This window comes from Vanessa tameamea, chromosome 31 (genome assembly GCF_037043105.1).
Source record: "Vanessa tameamea isolate UH-Manoa-2023 chromosome 31, ilVanTame1 primary haplotype, whole genome shotgun sequence".
Taxonomy (NCBI): Eukaryota; Metazoa; Arthropoda; class Insecta; order Lepidoptera; family Nymphalidae; genus Vanessa; species Vanessa tameamea.
The window spans coordinates 3,283,070-3,302,191 of record NC_087339.1 but is presented as its reverse complement, the minus strand read 5'-3'; the positions used below and the strand labels follow the sequence as shown (position 1 = coordinate 3,302,191).

The 19,122-nt window shown below is 42.4% G+C and overlaps 1 protein-coding gene across 6 annotated transcripts in view; it reads right to left on the bottom strand.

Moving 5' to 3' along the window:
- LOC113391367 (signal transducer and activator of transcription 5B) overlaps positions 1-19,122 on the bottom strand; it is a 40,073-nt gene that overhangs the window by 16,665 nt on the left and 4,286 nt on the right. For all 6 annotated transcript variants that reach the window (XM_026627305.2, XM_064220137.1, XM_064220136.1 and 3 more), the window contains 14 exons: positions 12,977-13,016; positions 11,666-11,724; positions 9,429-9,505; positions 8,414-8,563; positions 8,196-8,319; positions 7,302-7,422; positions 6,811-6,920; positions 5,546-5,652; positions 4,782-4,986; positions 3,366-3,448; positions 2,712-2,781; positions 2,126-2,280; positions 1,724-1,847; positions 1,129-1,257 (listed from right to left, as the gene is read on the bottom strand). In XM_026627305.2, coding sequence (XP_026483090.1) covers positions 1,129-1,257; positions 1,724-1,847; positions 2,126-2,280; positions 2,712-2,781; positions 3,366-3,448; positions 4,782-4,986; positions 5,546-5,652; positions 6,811-6,920; positions 7,302-7,422; positions 8,196-8,319; positions 8,414-8,563; positions 9,429-9,505; positions 11,666-11,716 — 1,506 coding nt within the window. In that variant the 5' untranslated portion in view covers positions 11,717-11,724; positions 12,977-13,016. The remainder of the gene's footprint in view (positions 1-1,128; positions 1,258-1,723; positions 1,848-2,125; positions 2,281-2,711; positions 2,782-3,365; positions 3,449-4,781; positions 4,987-5,545; positions 5,653-6,810; positions 6,921-7,301; positions 7,423-8,195; positions 8,320-8,413; positions 8,564-9,428; positions 9,506-11,665; positions 11,725-12,976; positions 13,017-19,122) is intronic.

Below are 19,122 nucleotides of genomic sequence, written 5' to 3'. Positions count from 1 at the left end.
GTCCCATTGTTACCTTAAAACATTTCCACCACCAGCAACAATAATAACAACTTATTTTAACTTAAACTGAAAAATAGACTCTTTGCTCAATTAGTGTCAAGATATATATATTTTTTTTTGTTATATTTCTATTTCTTTTTAATTTGGAGTAATTTATTATTTTTTTTTGTTCTTTCACATTTTTGTTTTTGTTTTAAAGATATATTAAAGTAGGAGTAGTGGTTTTTTTTTTGTTATTTAAAATGTATAATGTAAACGCCTGCAGTGGTGTATCACACCGTACATGAATTTATTTCCTACTTTTTCTTAAAAAATTGTGAATATGCCGATGGTTTTTCGAAAATCTATAAAAAAAATAAATAAATAAAATAAAAACTTCTTGGTGGTAGGGCTTTGTGCAAGCCTCTCTGGGTAGGTACCACCCACTCATCAGATATTCTACCGCCAAACAGCAGTACTCAGTATTGTTGTGTTCCGGTTTGAAGGGTGAGTGAGCCAGTGTAACAACAGGCACAAGGGACGTAACATCTTAGTGCCCAAGGTTGGTGGCGCATTGGTGATGTAAGAAATGGTTAATATTTCTTACAACGCCATTGTCTATGGGCGGTGGTAGTCAATTTCCATCAGGTGAGCCTCCTGCTCGTTTGCCACCTCTACCAAAAAAAAAAAAAATCGTTTTGGACATATCTGAGTCTGGTGTCGACAGTGCGCTTTGAAAAACGCCGACATCTTTAAAATTTACTAATTGATTAATAATTACAGTTCTTCTAATCACTCCCGAGTCTCTAATAGAAACACATAAAATTATCAAACCAGCACCACCACCAGTACAAGATCTCCGTGTGATTTTATCTGAACTAGTGGGTCGCACGCGAATCTTCGCGTTTATTCAACAGATTATTAGGAATCAAGAAACCTGTGATAGGTTTTGTTTTGGTTTAATTTCGTTGTAAACTGACGAAGTCTGTTCGCAAGTTTCACATTTGATTTTGATCTAATCAAGAATCCTCTATAATTTTCTGCACATCTACGGCTGGTGCTCCTCAAAATGAGACCATAACCGATCTTCTTCGTGCAGCGTCGTCCAGGATTATCGTCCCAGGATCACTGGGACAGAAATCAGCTCACCTTATCGGGCACCGCGAAGGGCACTCGTCCGGGCGGGCTGAAGGCGTTGTCCCACGTGACCGTGGCCCAGCCGTGCGGCTCCTGGTTGCCGTGCACGATCACCACCACCGGCAGCGACAGCGTCCACACCTGCCACACACGTCACCACCGCGTCATCACATTATTATAACTTATTATTACACAGCGAAGTACTATATTATATTATGCATTGAAAGAGGCATTCAACAGCATCCTGGCTTCGCACGGGTAGGATAAGGATCTACCTGTAACGTGTGTATTGAAGGACAAACTTACAAGAAAAAAAATCTAGTGTTTTAGTAGGAGCCTTCTCGAATCTTACTTGGTGGTAGTGCTTTGAGTCATGATGAATGTCAGCAAGGCCTCCTCTTAAAGCGAAGATTAAGAGCCTCAACGACCTTGAAACTTGTCTAACTTATGACAGCAAGGCCCCCCTCTTAGAGAGAGGATTAAGAGCCTCAACGACCTTGAAACTTGTCTAACTTATGACAGCAAGGCCCCCCTCTTTGAGAGAGGATTAAGAGCCTCGACGACCTTGAAACCTGTTCAACTTAAATATGAGTCTCGTGCAACTCACTTGGAACACCAATTCTCCCCCTCCGACGTTGAACTCAGACTGAAATAGCAGAGTGAGTTTCTCGTCCATAACGCTCTCCGTCCCTTTCTTCTCGGCGCGTTTTATCTTTCTCAACTGCATGTTCCTGTTGACGAATGAAAATACTCAATACAATGTTGACAACCGATTTCCGGTGTCGCTCTGTCTCTGTTTAACTTTACATTGCACGGTCTGCGTGAAGGAGATGAAACGAATGTGATATCGAATCGTTTCACATACGCCTCGTCTCTTTCTCGCAGACCGGTTACCGTAAAGTTAAAGAGGGACAGGAGGAATGTTCCATGCGTTTGTTATCGTACTTTGAATGCATTGACGTACCAGAACATACAAATGTCCGTCAATGGACAGTAAGTGTGAGCTCACCGGAAGCTGACGCTGAGCTGGCGGCTGGTGGGCTGGTACTCCATGCAGCCGCTGTTGTTGAGGATGTCCCCGCACTCCACCGGCTGCTTGCCGCGCCCGCTCTGCGTGTCGCTCTTCAGCAGCAGCTGCGCCTGCTGCTCCGATATTATCACCACCTGGTGGGCGGGAGGACGGATTCAAATTTATTTATATTAAAACCAGAGTTCTCTTGCGGTATACGGTAGATATTATGCAACTCGCTCTCGATCAGAATTTTATGCTACATGCGACCTTTTGGAGTTGAGACAGTGCGGTCGTCGCGGCCTGTTCGTCTTTAGGGTTCCGCACCCAAAGGGTAATACCGACCCTATAACTAAGACTTCGCTGCCCGTCCGTCCGTCTGTTCGCCTGTTACCAGACTGTATCTCATGAACAGTGACAATTAGACACTAGAAATTTTCCCCAGATTACCTTCTTGGCTTTACAATAGTCAGATAGTTATTAAATCTCTTGCGAACTGTCATTTTCGATATACTATGACAAAGTTACGTCTCTTATCTCCTAGCGCAAAAAACTATATTAAAAATATATGCAATTATAAAGTTACCGTCACACGCGGCGGCGTCATGTGCACGTTGAGCTGACCACCCACGAGCAGGCGGACTGTAGCCGTGAAACTGTTAACAGAACATTGAAATTTTAACTTTGAATCTTACTCAAACAACGATAATTGGACTAAAGTCAAACTCTCTTGAAGGTGAAGCAGTTGCTTTCCTCATGTTTCCCCAGTACATAAACTATGGACTGGTCTGGTCACAACCAAATTTGACGAAATTTTGGAGCTTGAACTCCAAGGCAGGACAGGCTAATTTTTATGCCCAACACTTGATTTGAACTATATTAAGTGAAGCTACCACCGGCTCGTTACGTAGATTCTACCGAGAAGAAACGGCAAGAAACTCAGTAGTTACTCTTTTTCGACATCTAAAAATACAGTCATGTTAGTTAAACACAATTATACATGTATGTCATGTCTCCCGCCTGGAAGTCAACGAGCGTTAACTCCACGCTTTTTTATCATCAATACAATCTTGTATCAACACAACCAAACGACTGTCCGAATTTAACGAAACTTGGTTCAAAGCATCCTCAAACTCCAAGGGAAGATAGAGGCTTCGTTTGATGCGTTATACATGACAATCAACCCGTAAAACGCGAGCGAAGTCGCGGTCGTCAGCCAGTGCCACAGATTTGGACTCACCGAGTGTTGGTCTTCATCACTTGGGGCGGTTGTTTCTCGATTACAAACGTTGATGTCACCAATGTCGACAGCAAACTCGTCACCTGGAAAACGAGTCAACGATCGGCGTCAACGCACATGTGCGCAAAAAATGTGCGCCTGGTGCGCTATTCATCTTAGAACCCTCGCCCACGACGACTTTTTCTAGTGATTCATTTGCAACGCGCGACCGTGTCGGACGACACCGGGGGAAGAACGGAGGGAGGGGAGGGGAGGAGAACGGTGGAAATGGTTTTTCTTACCATGAAGTCATTGTTAGCCGTTCTTCAGCTGTTACACAACTCTATACATATATAAATTGTCTCATCACGGTATTTCTGCGTATCAACTCTGGTTTTACAATGGAAAGCAATTCACGAAACTTCGAATGGGACATTCTATAACAACTTCTGAATTTGTATCGCTACAGAAAGTCGCCGTGGGCGAGGGCCCTTATCTATTTGACGAGGTCTCCTTCTAAACATTCAAATGTATGTATTAAGGTTCCAATTTAAATGGCGGGTGGTGAGCTACTAAAGAACCAACATAACATCTTAGTTCCTAATGTTTGGGTCGCATTGTCGATCGTATAAAATGTTGGAAAGATGGTGGAGTGATGGTGACCACTTAACTGGATAACTTAAATATGGATAATTTTTTCTTTTTGCTATGGTTATAGGTTGGCGGGCGAGTATCTGGGCCACCTGATGGTAAGGGGTCATCACCACCCATAGACAATGGCGCTGATAGAAATATTAAGCATTCCTTACATCGCCAATGCGCCATTAACCTTGAAAACTAACCGGAACACAACAGTACTGTTGTTTGGCGGTAGAATATCTGATGAATGGGTGGTACCTACCCAGACGGTCTTGCACAAGGCCCTACCGCCAAGAATATATACCTACATAAAACAATATTATAAATGCGAAAAAATATCTGTCTGTCCTTTCACGGCTAAGCTACTGAACCGATTTTGATGAAATTGGTCGCCAACCACGAAGCCACTTTTGTTATCATTGGAGGGGGTTACGTTCTGGACAAAGCGTTGTAAAAAAGTTTTTGAAGCATTTACGTCACGAACCATTCCAAGCGTGCGAAGCCGCAGTTACATCTAGTTTAGTATAGACAATAAAATGTACAACGTGAAACTAACGCCACCTAGTGCATCATTATGGAATTAAATTTAGCGGTCAGTCATTGCGGTATACCACCGGACCAGACACACTTATCCATACAGCCACGGCGACACCTGTGACCCTAGCCTTACAAGCCTAACGGTAGCCTCCGATACCGCTGAGTTAAAACTCGACTAAGGGACTTGTCCGGAAGAAGTCCCACCCCCATTTTGATTTATATCAGATTACCGCACTCGATAGTCCAGCAGTGGGATTATACCTGTTTGCTCATGTCGTCCAACATTTCGGCGAGATGCGCCTGCCTCAGTTCCGCTATAGTCTTGCTGTTGATCCGGGCGACGTTGCTGACCTGCTGCCTCGTGCTCCAGATGAGGTCGGCCAGCAGCTCGCACCATTCTTGTATCGTGTTCAGATTCGACTGCATCGGTACGCCATTGCCGCTGAGTTGCTGTTCGCGTTTCCATCTAGTAACAAAATACATTATATAAAATCTTTTCAAACGCCCGACCGAAGTGACAACTTAAACTAATCTAAGCTGAACTATTTAATATCGAAATTGTTTAACTCGAGAGAAGCTTAGGTTATTACTTTAATTTTATTTATTTCTTATGATATAGGCACGCGGACGAGCAAATTGGCCACCTGGTGGTAAGTGGTCACCACAGCCCATAGACAATGGCGCTGTAAGAAATATTAACCATTTCTTACATCACCAATGCGCCTCCCACCTCGGGAACTAAGATGTTGCGTCCCTTGTGCCTGTAGTTACACTGGCTAACTCACCCTTCAAACCGGAACACAACGATACTGAGCACTGCTGTTTGGCGGTAGAATATCTGACGAGTGGGTGGTACCTACCCGGACGGGCTTGCACAAAGCCCTACCACCAAGTAAATATATATATACATTAATATGATGATGTAAGGAGATGTTATTTACTAATGAAATTTATTGATTATACGCTGTGAGTTGGAGTGAGAGAGAAGGATACTGCTTACGACAGCAACAAAACAATAAACTCACTTGATCAGCTCCTCGTCCAGCACTTGGCTCTGCAACTGTCTGAGATTAGTGATATTTTCCTTCATGTGATCAACGAGTTCCATCTGCGACTGGTTGATTTGGGCCACCTGAAAACGACATACATTTTTATATCAATGAAATGTAACACCCTGTATAGTGTACGACGTGCATACCATCAAGAAATCGCTATCGGTGTTTAAAGAAACAATTATTTAGTACAAATTTGATTTTTCATGTTTATATTTAAGTGTAAGGCGACTTTTATTTAATGTTTTAAATTATTATTATTTCAATTTATTTTTATATTTTTTATTAACAATAAAATATTTTTGAATGCCGGTAATTATATTTTGTGAATGGCAACAAAATGTGTGCGGAAAATGAGGATACGGTAATTTGATTCATTCGGTTTCGAGAGCGTTGAAGGAAAAACAAAAGAAATAGAAAAAAGAGAAAAATCTAAAGTCGAGGGAAAAATAAAGAAAATGATTGTGATGTTTACGGAATTTTATTTTGGACAATAGCTGCTATTGTTTTTGAAGGTCATTTGTTTTCTGTGATTATAATGGATACCAACTCTATTTGAATATATATATATATGATTCAATATTAATTAAAACATATTCATAGCATCCCTGATTCATTTGTGTTAATTTTCAAAACGATTTTGCATACCGGACCAACTGCTATATTTAACCTGACCTATACTTCGTGGTAGGGCTTTGTGCAATAAAGGTAAAGGTTAGTGAACCAGTGGAACCATAAGCACTCCAATCCAATCACAAGAGTCCTCTTGTGATTGGATTCGACTGTAGTATTTTGTCTTAAGCCCGTCACACCCCTAGCTATAATATATATTAATATACGGTACTATCTATTGTAAGCCTATAAATTATTTTATATAAAATATTTATAAATAATCATTTAAGGTTGTATAGCTTTTAGCTATTGAGTTATATTCAATCACAGAATTACATAAATGTGATGAATACTTTTTGGTTTGACATTTTTATAATAAAAGTAGAGGAAGATTATTTTTGAATTTGACATTGGAATTGTTAATCTGGGTTGAAAAGCGGAAGATAATGGATGATTGTAACAAAAACTGGAAAAATAAATATTGTAAACTATATTAAATATTGTTAATTATTTGACGTTCCTATTTACTTGAAGCTGGGTCTTCACTATACTAATATTATATTCAGTCTTAAAGTATCTCACGCCAAATCCATACGCTAGACTGATATGGTATCATGATATATTACCAGAGCGTTCAATTTCCTCTCCATTTCCTCAATCTGGACCCTGAGACAGGCTTCTAGTTCCCGTCGCTCGTTCGTCATCGGTCCAGACTGCTGGAGATAATTTATGTGACCTGGAAAAAAAAAAAACATATTTTAATGACGTATATTAATATATTATATAGACATTGGGCTCCTTTAGGTGTATTACCAATTCATTTTATCACAGACAATAAACTTGAATTGAAGGTAACCACTGTTCTAAGTATTTTAGTGTATACCACATTAAACACAAATAATCCACTATCAGTATATTTCGAAAAAGTCCCATGTACAACAAAATACATGCAAATAAACCCCCCCCCCCTTAAAAGATTTTTAAAATACCCTCTAACCTAAACTAACCGGTTATTCATGAATCATGACCATATACAACGGTACGACCGTGGAACCACAGAAGCCCTTACGCGGCGTTTCTTCAGTAACTATCGTCAGTTAACTCAATATAACCTGACCTTTATTCTTCAGACACTCGTGGTATTGGAGGGAGAACGACTCTATGTTCGCCTGGAGGCTTCTTATCTCCTCGCTCGCCATGTTCACCTTCTGACGCACTGTCTGAAGACCAGTTATGAGCTGAAACGATACCAACACGATTACGACTATCTCCTCAAGGTGACCATTATTTTGTAAATTGCGCGGGACGTATTTTTAGGAATCTTTTTAATATTGAAGTTATTATGTAATATTGAACTTCTCATGGAATAATGATGAGAGCCGCTCGAAATAGACAAATTCACACCTCATCTTACGTTCCAATGTTTATTTTTATTACAAAATTAAATTCTTAATGTTTAAATTTGTGAGCGGGTGTTACGGTTGTGGTGAGAAAATTAGATTCATAATTACCTCTATCATAATGATTAATGTTATTTAATACTTATGAATTATTTGCACGTACGTTATGAAATAGTATTTACACCAAAATTACACCAAAAAATTAACAACTTCTGAAGCGCCCGTGCATTATTAAACGCCCATAGTTCTGTCTCCATAGACGTATGGACAATGCCTTTGGTGTGTTTTTTTTTCAAATTAAAACTGTGGACGAACTTTCGAATATGCTATCTGACAGGAATTGGTCACCACCGCCCATAGACATTAGCGCCGTACGCAAAATTAAACAATCCTTACATCGCCAACGCACCACTAATATAGGGAACTGAGATGGTACGACCCTTGTGCCTGTACAGACTCTCATCCTACAAGCCAAACACAAAAGATACTATTACTGTTTGGCGGTAGAGTTCACGATGACCGGGTACCTACCCAGACCTTGGACAAAGCTCAACCACCAAGCTATAACAAAGCGAGATGAAGACATATTATTAACATTACTTATAACATACCTCGCTATATTTCCTCTCTGTCTGCGGCTGAGCTATATACGGCGTTCCCATGGCACTCTGGATCACCTCCATTTCCAGAGCCAAGCATCGTCGCATGTATGTGTATAGCTCGTGGGGGGCGTGGCTGCAACGAAAACGTTAACCAATATTCATTATGGACCACACTTCGGTTGCTACGCCAGGGAAGGGTAGTTATTTAGGAACAACTTAAAATCTACCTGTACTGCATACGGAACAGCTTAGCGGCTTCGATGAGCTTCATTTTGGTGACGAACATCTCTGGAGACAGCATTAGCTCCGTGTGCGTGTGGATCTCCTGCACGAGTTCTTCGACGAAGAATCTCTGTTGCTCCTCCGGTTCTGGAGTCCTGAATGAATTATAGAATAGTTAACAATCTCTATCATTCGCTTGTAGGTTTGGTAGGCTACAAATGTACCTAATTTGTGGCTAAATACAACCAGCCCTTTTGTCGAAATTTGACCATCACGATCATCACTGAAAATATGAGGAGTTTGGGCATGTTTCGAACTTTTTGGAACGAAGTTCGTTAACGCGGCTCACAGTAGAGTGAACTGGCAGAAATCATCACATCAGCAAAAATCTTCACGATCAGGTGACTTTTCCTCTGTTTCTTTTAAATTTCTGTCATTGATTTGGTGTTTTTTTTTTAAATTAAAATGGTGGGGGAACTTTCGAATATGCTATCTGTCAGCAACTGGTCGCTATCGCCCATAGACGTTAGCGCCGTAGGCAGTTTTAAACAATCCTTACATCGCCAACGCACCAATAATATAGGGAACTGAGATTTTACGACCTTACAGTACAGTAGCAGAAATCGTCACGATCAGGTGACTTTTCCATCGCTCTGTTTCACATTCCGTCTCGTTCTATTGTATAGGATTTTATACCATTATTTTTTTGTTACAGTTTTAATTCATACGGGATCTTTGATAACTCTTTTTTTTGTCGTTTAATTCTTCTCAAACGTTGTTAATTTAACTCATCGTGTCTGTTATTTACTACATAATATAAAGCGAAAACTTCGTTCCAAACGGGTGTCCCACAATATCCTTCTTTACCTTCAAGGTTTTCCAAATAAGTTTCTATAGATAAATTGATGATACACTAAAGTTAAATGGTTACCATGGAAAAAAAAACAGTTGACAAACAGAGGAGAAAAAGTTACTGAACTATTCGGTCTTTGCCCATAGATTATTAAAAAAAAAACTTACCATATTCGATTCTCGATCCAAGTTGCGAGACAATGACGAACTTCGATGGGAAAGTGTTCCCCATAAACTGCACGCACCTGTTACAGAATTAACATTATTTATAAGCTATATGATAATGTCTTGAGCCGAGATGACCCAGTGTTTAGAACGCGTGCATCTTAACCAATGATTACTGGTTTACCAGGCAAGCTCCACTGAATTTTCATGCGCTCGGCGGAGAAGGCATAAACCGCATGTGTCTAATTTCAACGAAATTCTGTCACATGTGTATCCTGCAACCCGCATAGGTGCATCGTGGTGGAATAAGCTCTTAACCTTCTCAAAGGGAGAGGAGCCCTTAGCAGTGGGAAATTTACAGGCTGTTACTATTGTTCTGTTGTTGTAGTATGATAATGTCTTGAAAGATTTGGACCACGGCGGCTATCTCAAAGGAGACCTACGCAGGACATATTACAGTATACGAGAGTGTGAGGAAACAGAGGTCCACTCTATTGCGACACACTCGTAATCCGATGAACGGCAAATCCGACACGACCGGAAATAGTACAGACACAGAACCAACGACCATACACGCTGTCCACTTCACGGAACTGTACACACTACTAAGACTACAGGGCGTTATTAAGAATTTTTCTATGTATTTTGAATTCAGGACCTCGAGGCAGCACTTATAAACATATATACTAAGTAATACTATATATGAACATGTCGGCTTGACGCGGTACAATAAGCGTCTCTATACAACTTTTAACGAACAAACAAAAAGAAAAAATCTATGTTTTTCGACTAGAGAAGTTGAAATGAAATTCCTGTACTCATCCATCCTGCCCTTATTCCAATTTTACTTGGGGGTCGGCGCAGCATGTCACCTTCCATACTTCTCTGTCGGACGTCATCTCACAAGTAACATTCTTTCTAACCATATCGTCTTTCACACAATCCATCCATCGTTTCTTTGGTCGTCCCCTACCTCTATATCCATCCACATCCATTCTCAAAACCTTCCTGAACTATAATATGCATTAACTAACTTTAACTTTTTACTCTATTGTACATCATACAGAGAAAATAAATAAATAAAACATGAACACAGACTAAATAAAAGGAGCGTACAATTTCGGCGACCTTATCGCTCCATAGCGATCTCTTTCAGACAACCAACGGTGTCGGTGATAGATCACAGAATATTAGATGGGTTACTGTAGACAGTAAAGATCAATATTTATTTTGTAGATACAATAATGGTTATGTATGTAATAGTTTTATATATAAGTATGTATATCTATGTATTGTTAATTAATTATTAATCACCGCCTTCATGGGTTTCTGTTGACCTAAAGGTTGACTGGCAGAGAATACGTTCAGGCAATAATACCGCCTTTTGTCCCATTTACTTTGTGGTAGTCAATAAAGTATTCAAATAAAAAAAGAAAATGGATGGTCCTATAATGCATGCATTGTACAAATACACCTTCCTCTTGAATCGCTCTGTTTATTGACAAAAACCGCATTAAAATGCGTTGCGTAGTTTAAAAGATCCAAGCGCATATGTACGGCGAGAAGTTACTTTGTTTTATACTACGTAGAGAAGACGTACTAATCAAGAACTGTTCGTTGTATAACAAATCAAATCAAATCAAATCAAAAATCTTTATTCAATATAGAAGTGTTTACACTTGCTTATTGATTGTCAAAAATCTACCACCGGTTCGGAATTTAGCACCTCGGACCTGAGAAGAACCGGCGAAAGAAACTCAGCGGGATATATTTTTTTTTTCCATTTTGCATGTACAATAATAATTATATTTTAGTTATTTGAAACAGCCTGGAGGCGATCATTTCATTCCCAAGGTGTGCAGTCAACTAAAAAGTCATTAGTGTTGTAATATCCTTTAGCACACAAACGCTCTTTAACGATTCTTTTGAATTTTATAATTTCTTAACAAGCAGTTTCTTAGCAAGTTCCATGATATAACAAATCAAATCAAATCAAGTAGACTTTTACAAGCACTTTTGAATCGTCATCTAACAAACTATTTAAAGTAAAACTACCACCGGGAATGTATATTCTACCGAGAGGAACCGGCAAGAAACTCAGTAGTTACTCTTTTTCAACGTCTAAGAATACAGTCATGTTAGTTAAATACAATTATATATGTATGTTATGTCTCCTGTCTGGAAGTCAACGAGCATTAACTCCACAGGCAGGGGTGGATTGGAATTAACTGGTTACGTACCTTTTGCAGGCTCTCGGGCGGCAACTGCTGTGCTCTCGCCCACAGCGACATTTTATTTACTGTAAAAAAAAAAAGTTCTAGAAAAATATAATAAACGCGACAGTAACTGTCTGTTACCTCTTCACGCTCAAACCGCTGATACCGATTTTGATAAAATTTGGTATGGAGATAGTTTGAGTCACGGAGAAGGACGTTTGCCTTCTTTTTTTTTAATTCACTCCTCGAAGGGGTAACATCTCCTATTTATTACCCCTTCAAGTCTCATCGCGGTTTGTGTAAAATATAAATATATAAAGTTTTCAATTATATATAGGTTATCTACCTTATAGACTGAGAGCCAGTGATCGGCAGACTTACGTAAGGACTACGTTACTTCATAAGGACAGCTAAGAAATTTTTTATGTGGTCTTCCTGCACCTTAGAACCGACCTGTGTCTGCTTTTGTAAATATTTGTATATAATAATAATATAAATATTATATATAAATACAGGCTTTGCTGAAATGACGTAAATTTGTACCAAATTAAGGTAACCTTTGAAATTATAAAAAATATAGTAGGAACCGGAGTAAGTGTCTGCCATTATTTTTTTCTAATATATTTTAAGATATCAAAATGGCAGACATGCTGCGATCACGTTTTGAAAGTCAATTTTTAAGCTTTTCGACTCCTTGGCGCGCTCAAAGGAACCCTCGATGGGATTAGTGAACCTCCATTTCCCCAACAGCAGGTGAAGCAGTATACCTGGCAGTGATATGGAGTTTGCTACTATACCGTAAGTCTGTCGATCACTGGCTCTTAGACTATTAAAAGAGAATAGATACTAACAGGAATTTAATTAAATAATTGTGATAGAACGTACTATTCAAGCTGATTTCTACTCTAATCTACTTATACTCTTAGCAGATATATGTTTTTGCGAACGGTACCCTGTTATCCTCACAAGCATTATCCTGACACTATTTAAAAATGAATACATTTTTACAACGGTACCGACATCGTTTGACGTCACACAGCGCTCCATACCATAAGGTCCTATCTCAAAAGTATTTATAATAAAACATAGACTACCCGATTTACGTATTGTAATATAATTGTTTAAACGAAATAGAACCTATTGTTGTAGACAACGTAATAGATGAGACAAAAATATGATGACGTAGTTTATTGTTCTCTCTCGATAAAACTGTCATGGCGGAATGTGCGTAACGTAAACGTAAAAAAACCTTTAAAAATATTGAGTTAATTTTTTTTTATTCAACATCCTTCTATAATGTTATAAATATTCATATAAATAAATACAAAAACATACTTTTTGTTTATATTCCTGTAATTTCCTTCAGCTATTCTATCTGAAACAAAAAAAAACATCGAATCAATTTCACGTTTCACAATTATAAATTTTGATCCATCAATGACGTCACCACGCAAGTATCAAAACCGATGAGTTATCGTAGAAATTACAACAGAAGATTGTATAATAATTTCACGAAGGTTCTAGTGGAGACCGCGAATCGGCAAGCGTAGTGTAGGACGCCGTGGGGCCCGGTGGGGCGATGATGTACGGAAGGTGGCCCCTAGAACGTGGATGAGTACCTTGGGGGCCTACGTCCAGCAGTGGAATAATACAGGCTGATCACCATGATGATGATGATAATCATTTCACAAACATTTTACGCAAATTTGTCCAATAATTTCATTAATCAAAATCTTAGTATAATTAAGTACATCGTTCAAACCTTCGCGCTTTTCAGGGAGTAGGGGGGGGGGGATATTTTCGATAGGACTGGGGTATCAAAAGCATCAAATATTTGCTCTAGTGGTTGTCTCAGAGTGCAGAACCTGATGTGCTTGGTTGAAAACACACAATTTAGACTTCCGTACCTTGACATTCACATGAAACCGTCACACCTGCGACTTTAATCTCCAATCTTATTGCAATTATTAATCCTCAAATGTTTATTTTCAAGTTGATACTGTCATTGCTTGGCTACAAGGGAGACAGCTGAAAATCAGCAGAGGGATAAAAATCCCTCATAGCCTGAGCTGTCTCCTTTTGACTGCACACAAGTGTCATATTCATTATATTTAATTATTTTTTCTTTATTATTATGTTGTTTTTATATTCATTTTTTGTATATATATTTTTTTCTTTATATGTGTGTATGTCAATAAATGTTTTTTCTTTCTTTCTTTCAATTCGATAACGCACAAATTTGTGCAAAAATACCCTTCTAATTAGTTGGGTTGAAGAATTTTAAGTTCATTTGTAAGGCTTCAGCCGTATACATTTACAGGTAATGTTAGTTAAAGCCTGTTGTTGCAAAATATGTAGACAGACCACCACCCATGACCGTCATGTGACAGTGATGGAGTAAATTGAAAACTACCACCGGCTCGGAAAGTAGATTCCACCGAAAACAACCGTTAAGAATCTCAGTTACTCTTTTGGACAATTTTCATTACAGAGTATGTCAGTAAAGGAAAATTATAGAAGAGTAACTACTGAGTTTCTTGCCGGTTCTTCTCGGTAGAATCTACATTCCGAACCGGTGGTAGCTTCACTTTAAATAGTTTGTTAAATGACGATTCAAAAGTGCTTGTAAAAGCCTACTTGAATAAATTATATTTTGATTTGATTTGATTCAAAGTCAAAGTCAATAATCTTTATTCAATATAGAAGTGTTTACACTTGCTTATTGATAGTCAAAAATCTACCACCGGTTCGGAAATTAACACCTCGGACTCGAGAAGAACCGGCGAAAGAAACTCAGCGGGATATATATTTTCTTTAATTTCATTTTCGCAAGTATATAAATTAATAGTATATTTAGTAGTATATACATACATATAATATATATTTTTATATACTAAGTCCACGATCTTTTATCTATACGTATAATAAAATCGGAGTGTCTGTTTGTAATATTAAAATAACCGCTTTTCACTAAATGCACATGTATGTACACACGGTACATATACCTAAACAACATTTTTTACAATTTTTGTCCGTTTGTCTGTCTGTCTGTTTGTTCCGACTAATCTCTGGAACGGCTGAACCGATTTTGACGGGACTTTCACTGGCAGACAGCTGATGTAATAAGGAGCAACTTAGGCTACTTTTATTTTAGAATTACGAAAAAAAAAAAAAAAATTCACACTTTTTTATTAAATTCAAACGCGCACGAAGTCGCGGGCACAGCTAGTCTTTAATATAATCTTGTATTGTGTAATATGCCTTATTTATATTTAATATTTTTTTAAACAGGCATTAAAATAGCCGTGGAATGTTACTATAGAAACGACTACGGTGCCCCAGGAAGGCTGTATTAACTTTAATAGTAGAAATATCAACCGCCAATGGTCCACCAACCTTGGAACCAATGTTGTCTTATACCTGTAATGATACTGACTCACTGACCCTTCAAGCCGGAACACAACAGTACACGACGATACTGAGTATTTCTGTTTGGTGGACTGTTTGATGAGTGGGTTGTTTCTACCCAGACGGGGTTGCACAAAGCCCTACCACCAAGTATTTATACCCAAAGGTGCCCATCTCGTACAGAATGATCATCGTATAAAAAAATACATAATAATCGTAATCATAATGAATTACGTAATAAATCAATTTATATAATATACTAAACTGCGTAATTTATTTCTCATAATGACTTGGATTTTTGATAAAAAATGTTTTTTACAATAAATTAAGAGTTGCTTTTATAAAATATATATTATATAATTTTCTTGGTAATTGTTACAATTTAATGTTATTCACTGCAATGATTCATTGTAAACACAATAAATATAAAACATAATACAAATCCATATATGTATGTATCCATGGCTCAAACTATATCCATACTGAATCTCATGTAAATCGGTTCAGTGGTTTGAGAATCAAGACGTATCAGAATTAGTTTCACATTTATAATTTTTTTTATGATAAACATAAAACCGGCCACAGACAATGACACTGTTAGAAATTTTAACCATTCCTTACATAGCCAATCCTCCACCAATCTTGGCAACTAAGATATTATGTCCCTTATGCCTGCTGTAACACTGGCTCGCTTCAATACGGAACACAACTGATGTTTGGCGGTAGAGTTTAACGAGTGGGTGTACCTACGAAAACGGCCTTGCACAAAGACATACGCCTCGTGCGCCATCTATTATTTTGCTGATGGTACTATACGAGTATGACGCAAACAATAGATAGATAGATAGATAGATAGGACACTCTCTATCTCTCTCTCTCGTTTAGTTTATTGAGCGAGACAGAACGTGAGGTGTCATCTAGTGTGCAAATTCCGTCTTGGATATTCCCCGCCCCCCGCAACGCCCCCCCCGGTGCAGTTGTACTCGCCGCGTCGCAAGGCGTTGGCTTGAGGAAACGACCGGTTCAAGTTGCGTGGAGCTGCCTTACCCGCTTCGGAAGGAGTACGCACGTGATCCTGCACATTTTTACTTATAAAAATTCCTGCAGGATCAACAGGATTTGACTGCCGACGCCCTAGACAACCAGAGTGAACGGTAGGAACTTCCGCTCGCGGGCGCTTAGCTGGGCCTCCCCTTAGGGTCTCACCTGGCTGGGTTGCACGCGCTGAGGTGGCGAATACCGTTCAGGCTTTGAAAAGGGTAGTTAGGAGAGAAGGAATACCACCATGTCTGAAGGGGGGGAGCCCCCCCCCTTAGACCAACGAAAGCGCGGCCGAGGAAGGTCGGGGATACCGCGGTCTGTTGTTCGGAGGGACATCTTCGACAACACGACCGTGCCCGTCCCCCGCACCTCCGCCGCCCCCCCGCGCCCCACCATCCGCATCGTGCATGCGGAGCCAGGGGACGAAGAGGAGGACCGGGACGCCGACGCGTACTTCGCAGCTGTTGTAGCTGAGACTACAACCAGCGCGGAAGGAGCGAAGCGCCCGAGGCCGGATTCGTCCCCTGAATCCACGGAGGGGGAGGACAAGCGCCCGAGGACAGACGCGTCCCCCCCGCAACCCTCCCCGCCGACCACTCCGGCGAAGGAAGACCCACCGCGCACCGAGTCGCCCGCCTCTAGTGAGGCCTATATGGAGGCGACCGAGGTTCCTCCGCATATGGAGCACCGACAACCGCCGAGATCCCCCTCACCCCTCGAGGGGGGAACACAGGAGTCTTGGCCGCGTGACTCGACCAGTTACGCGGCCTTGGCCTCGATGGCTGGAGAAACCTCACCACCACGCCCGGACTCACCACAGCCGGGGCCGTCAGGCCTCTCATACGCGGCTGCGGCCGCAGCACCGGCCTCACCAGGAGGTCGGGCCCCCCCGCAAGTGCCACCACCAACAAAGTTGCCGCGTTCAGAATACCCGCCAATTACGGCGGAGTGCCTGCCGAACTGGACGCGGCACTTCGAAACCATCAGAAGCAAACTCGGACACGCCCCGAACGCGCGCCCCATGGGGAAAGGGGTCCGCTTTCTGCCCGGATCGGCGGAAGAATTCCGGGTGGTGCAGAGACACCTCACGGAGGCTAGAAACCAGGATAAGTCCATATCCTGGTTTTGCTATAGTCCCGCCACGGAACTGCCAAGCAAAATAGCCATCAGGGGGCTGCCCTTCGACACCCCCTCCGAGGAAGTCGTCGCTGCGCTGCGCAACCTGGGGTTCCCAGCTGAGCGCGCGAAGGCGATTCCGGTGGGCAAGGGCAGACACGGGTGCACGTACTTCGTGCAGCTCGCTCACCTTAAGGACCAAGAACTCAATGAACTCTACAAGGTGACCGAGCTCCTGTGCATGCCCGGCCTCTTGGTGGAGGCCTGGAAAGGGGCCAGGAGCCCTCCCCAATGTCACCGATGCCAGGCCTTCGGTCACGCCTCGGCCAACTGCCACCGGCCCACAAAATGTGTTCGCTGTGCCGGCGAACACTTGGCCAGGGACTGCCCGCGCCCCCTCGAAGAACCGCCGACATGCGCCAACTGTGGGAAGGCGCACACGGCGAAGGACCGCAGGTGCGCGGTCTATAAGAGGGAGGCCAGAAGGAGGGGTATCACTGTGCCACCTCCCCAACCCCAACCGCCGGCACCCAGAGGAAAAGCCGCACTAAGAAGAAGGCAGAGGGAGGGCGGTGAACTGCACGCCCCCCCCCACTCGACAGGAGCCGGAGCAGCCGGAGCAGCCGGACAGGGACAGCCGTCCCCCAGTCCCGGCGCCGAGAAGAATGCCGGCAAGACCACCACCGGCAGAACAACAAGCGCCAGCGACAGGACTTGCACCCACCTCCCTGGCCCCCCCGGCCAATCAGCCGATCGAAAGGGGCCAACCTATTCCTAAGAAAAGGAATAGGAGGAGGAAGAAGAGGGCAGCGAGACCGGCTAGGTCGGAGCCAGCGGCGGCGTCTACACCGCAGCCGAGGCAGGCGACGCGGCCAAGACGAGAGACGAGGCCAGCTCCCAGGGTCGAGCAACAACAAGCAGTGGCCCTAAGGGTGGCACAGGCCGAGCGCCGGGACGCGCCTTCGCAACCGATGAGAAGAGACCCGGACACTACCACCATCATCCGGGTCTTCATGGAGGCGCTTACGGCTATCCTGGTAGCATATACACAAGGCCAGGATATCATACCGGCGATCTCAGCTGGAATAGCCTCCTTAGCGCAGCTAAATTCCAGCTGAGAATTATATACTGGAACCCAGGCGGCATCAGAGGCCACATTCGAGAGCTAACCTTACTCGCCCAGTTGCAGAATGCGCATATCATTCTCCTGGGCGAGACTAAGCTCTCGGAAGAAGTAGAGCTCCGCATCCCGAATTTCTTCGTGTACCGGCGCGACGAAGTCTCCCCACGGGGCGCCCCATTCAGAGGCACGGCAGCCCTTGTGAGGAGGGACATCGTACACGAAGAACTCGCGCACGCCCCCTACGTGAGTCTGCGAACACAGGGAGTACGTGTGCAAGCTGGTGAGATGGAGCTCCTTCTGTATGCCGCCTACAAGCCACCCGGAATGTCAATCTGCAGCACCGATGTCCAGACGCTCTTTAGCTCGCAGCTGCCCACATTGGTAGTTGGTGATATTAACGCGAAGCACCATGCCTGGGGCTCGCGTGTCATCAACTGGACCGGCAAGCAGCTGTTCGAGGACAGCGAACGTCACGGCTATGGTGTGCTGGGTCCAGGAGCGCCGACCCACATACCTACGGCCGCAATACACCAGCCGGACGTTCTGGACATAGTGCTGCATCAAGGACTAGACTGCCCCATCGATGTTGAGGTCAACTACGACCTCAACACGCAACACCTGCCCATACTCGTCACGCTCACCCTCGAACGGGAGTTCAGAGTGCTTCGTCCCCCGAGATCGCGGGTCGACTGGAGGCGCTTTTCCTCCGAACTCACGGGGCTCGAGCTCACGGTCCCGATATCGACACCTGCCGATGTCGAAGGGGCTGCTTCCGCAATCACCGAGGCGATCC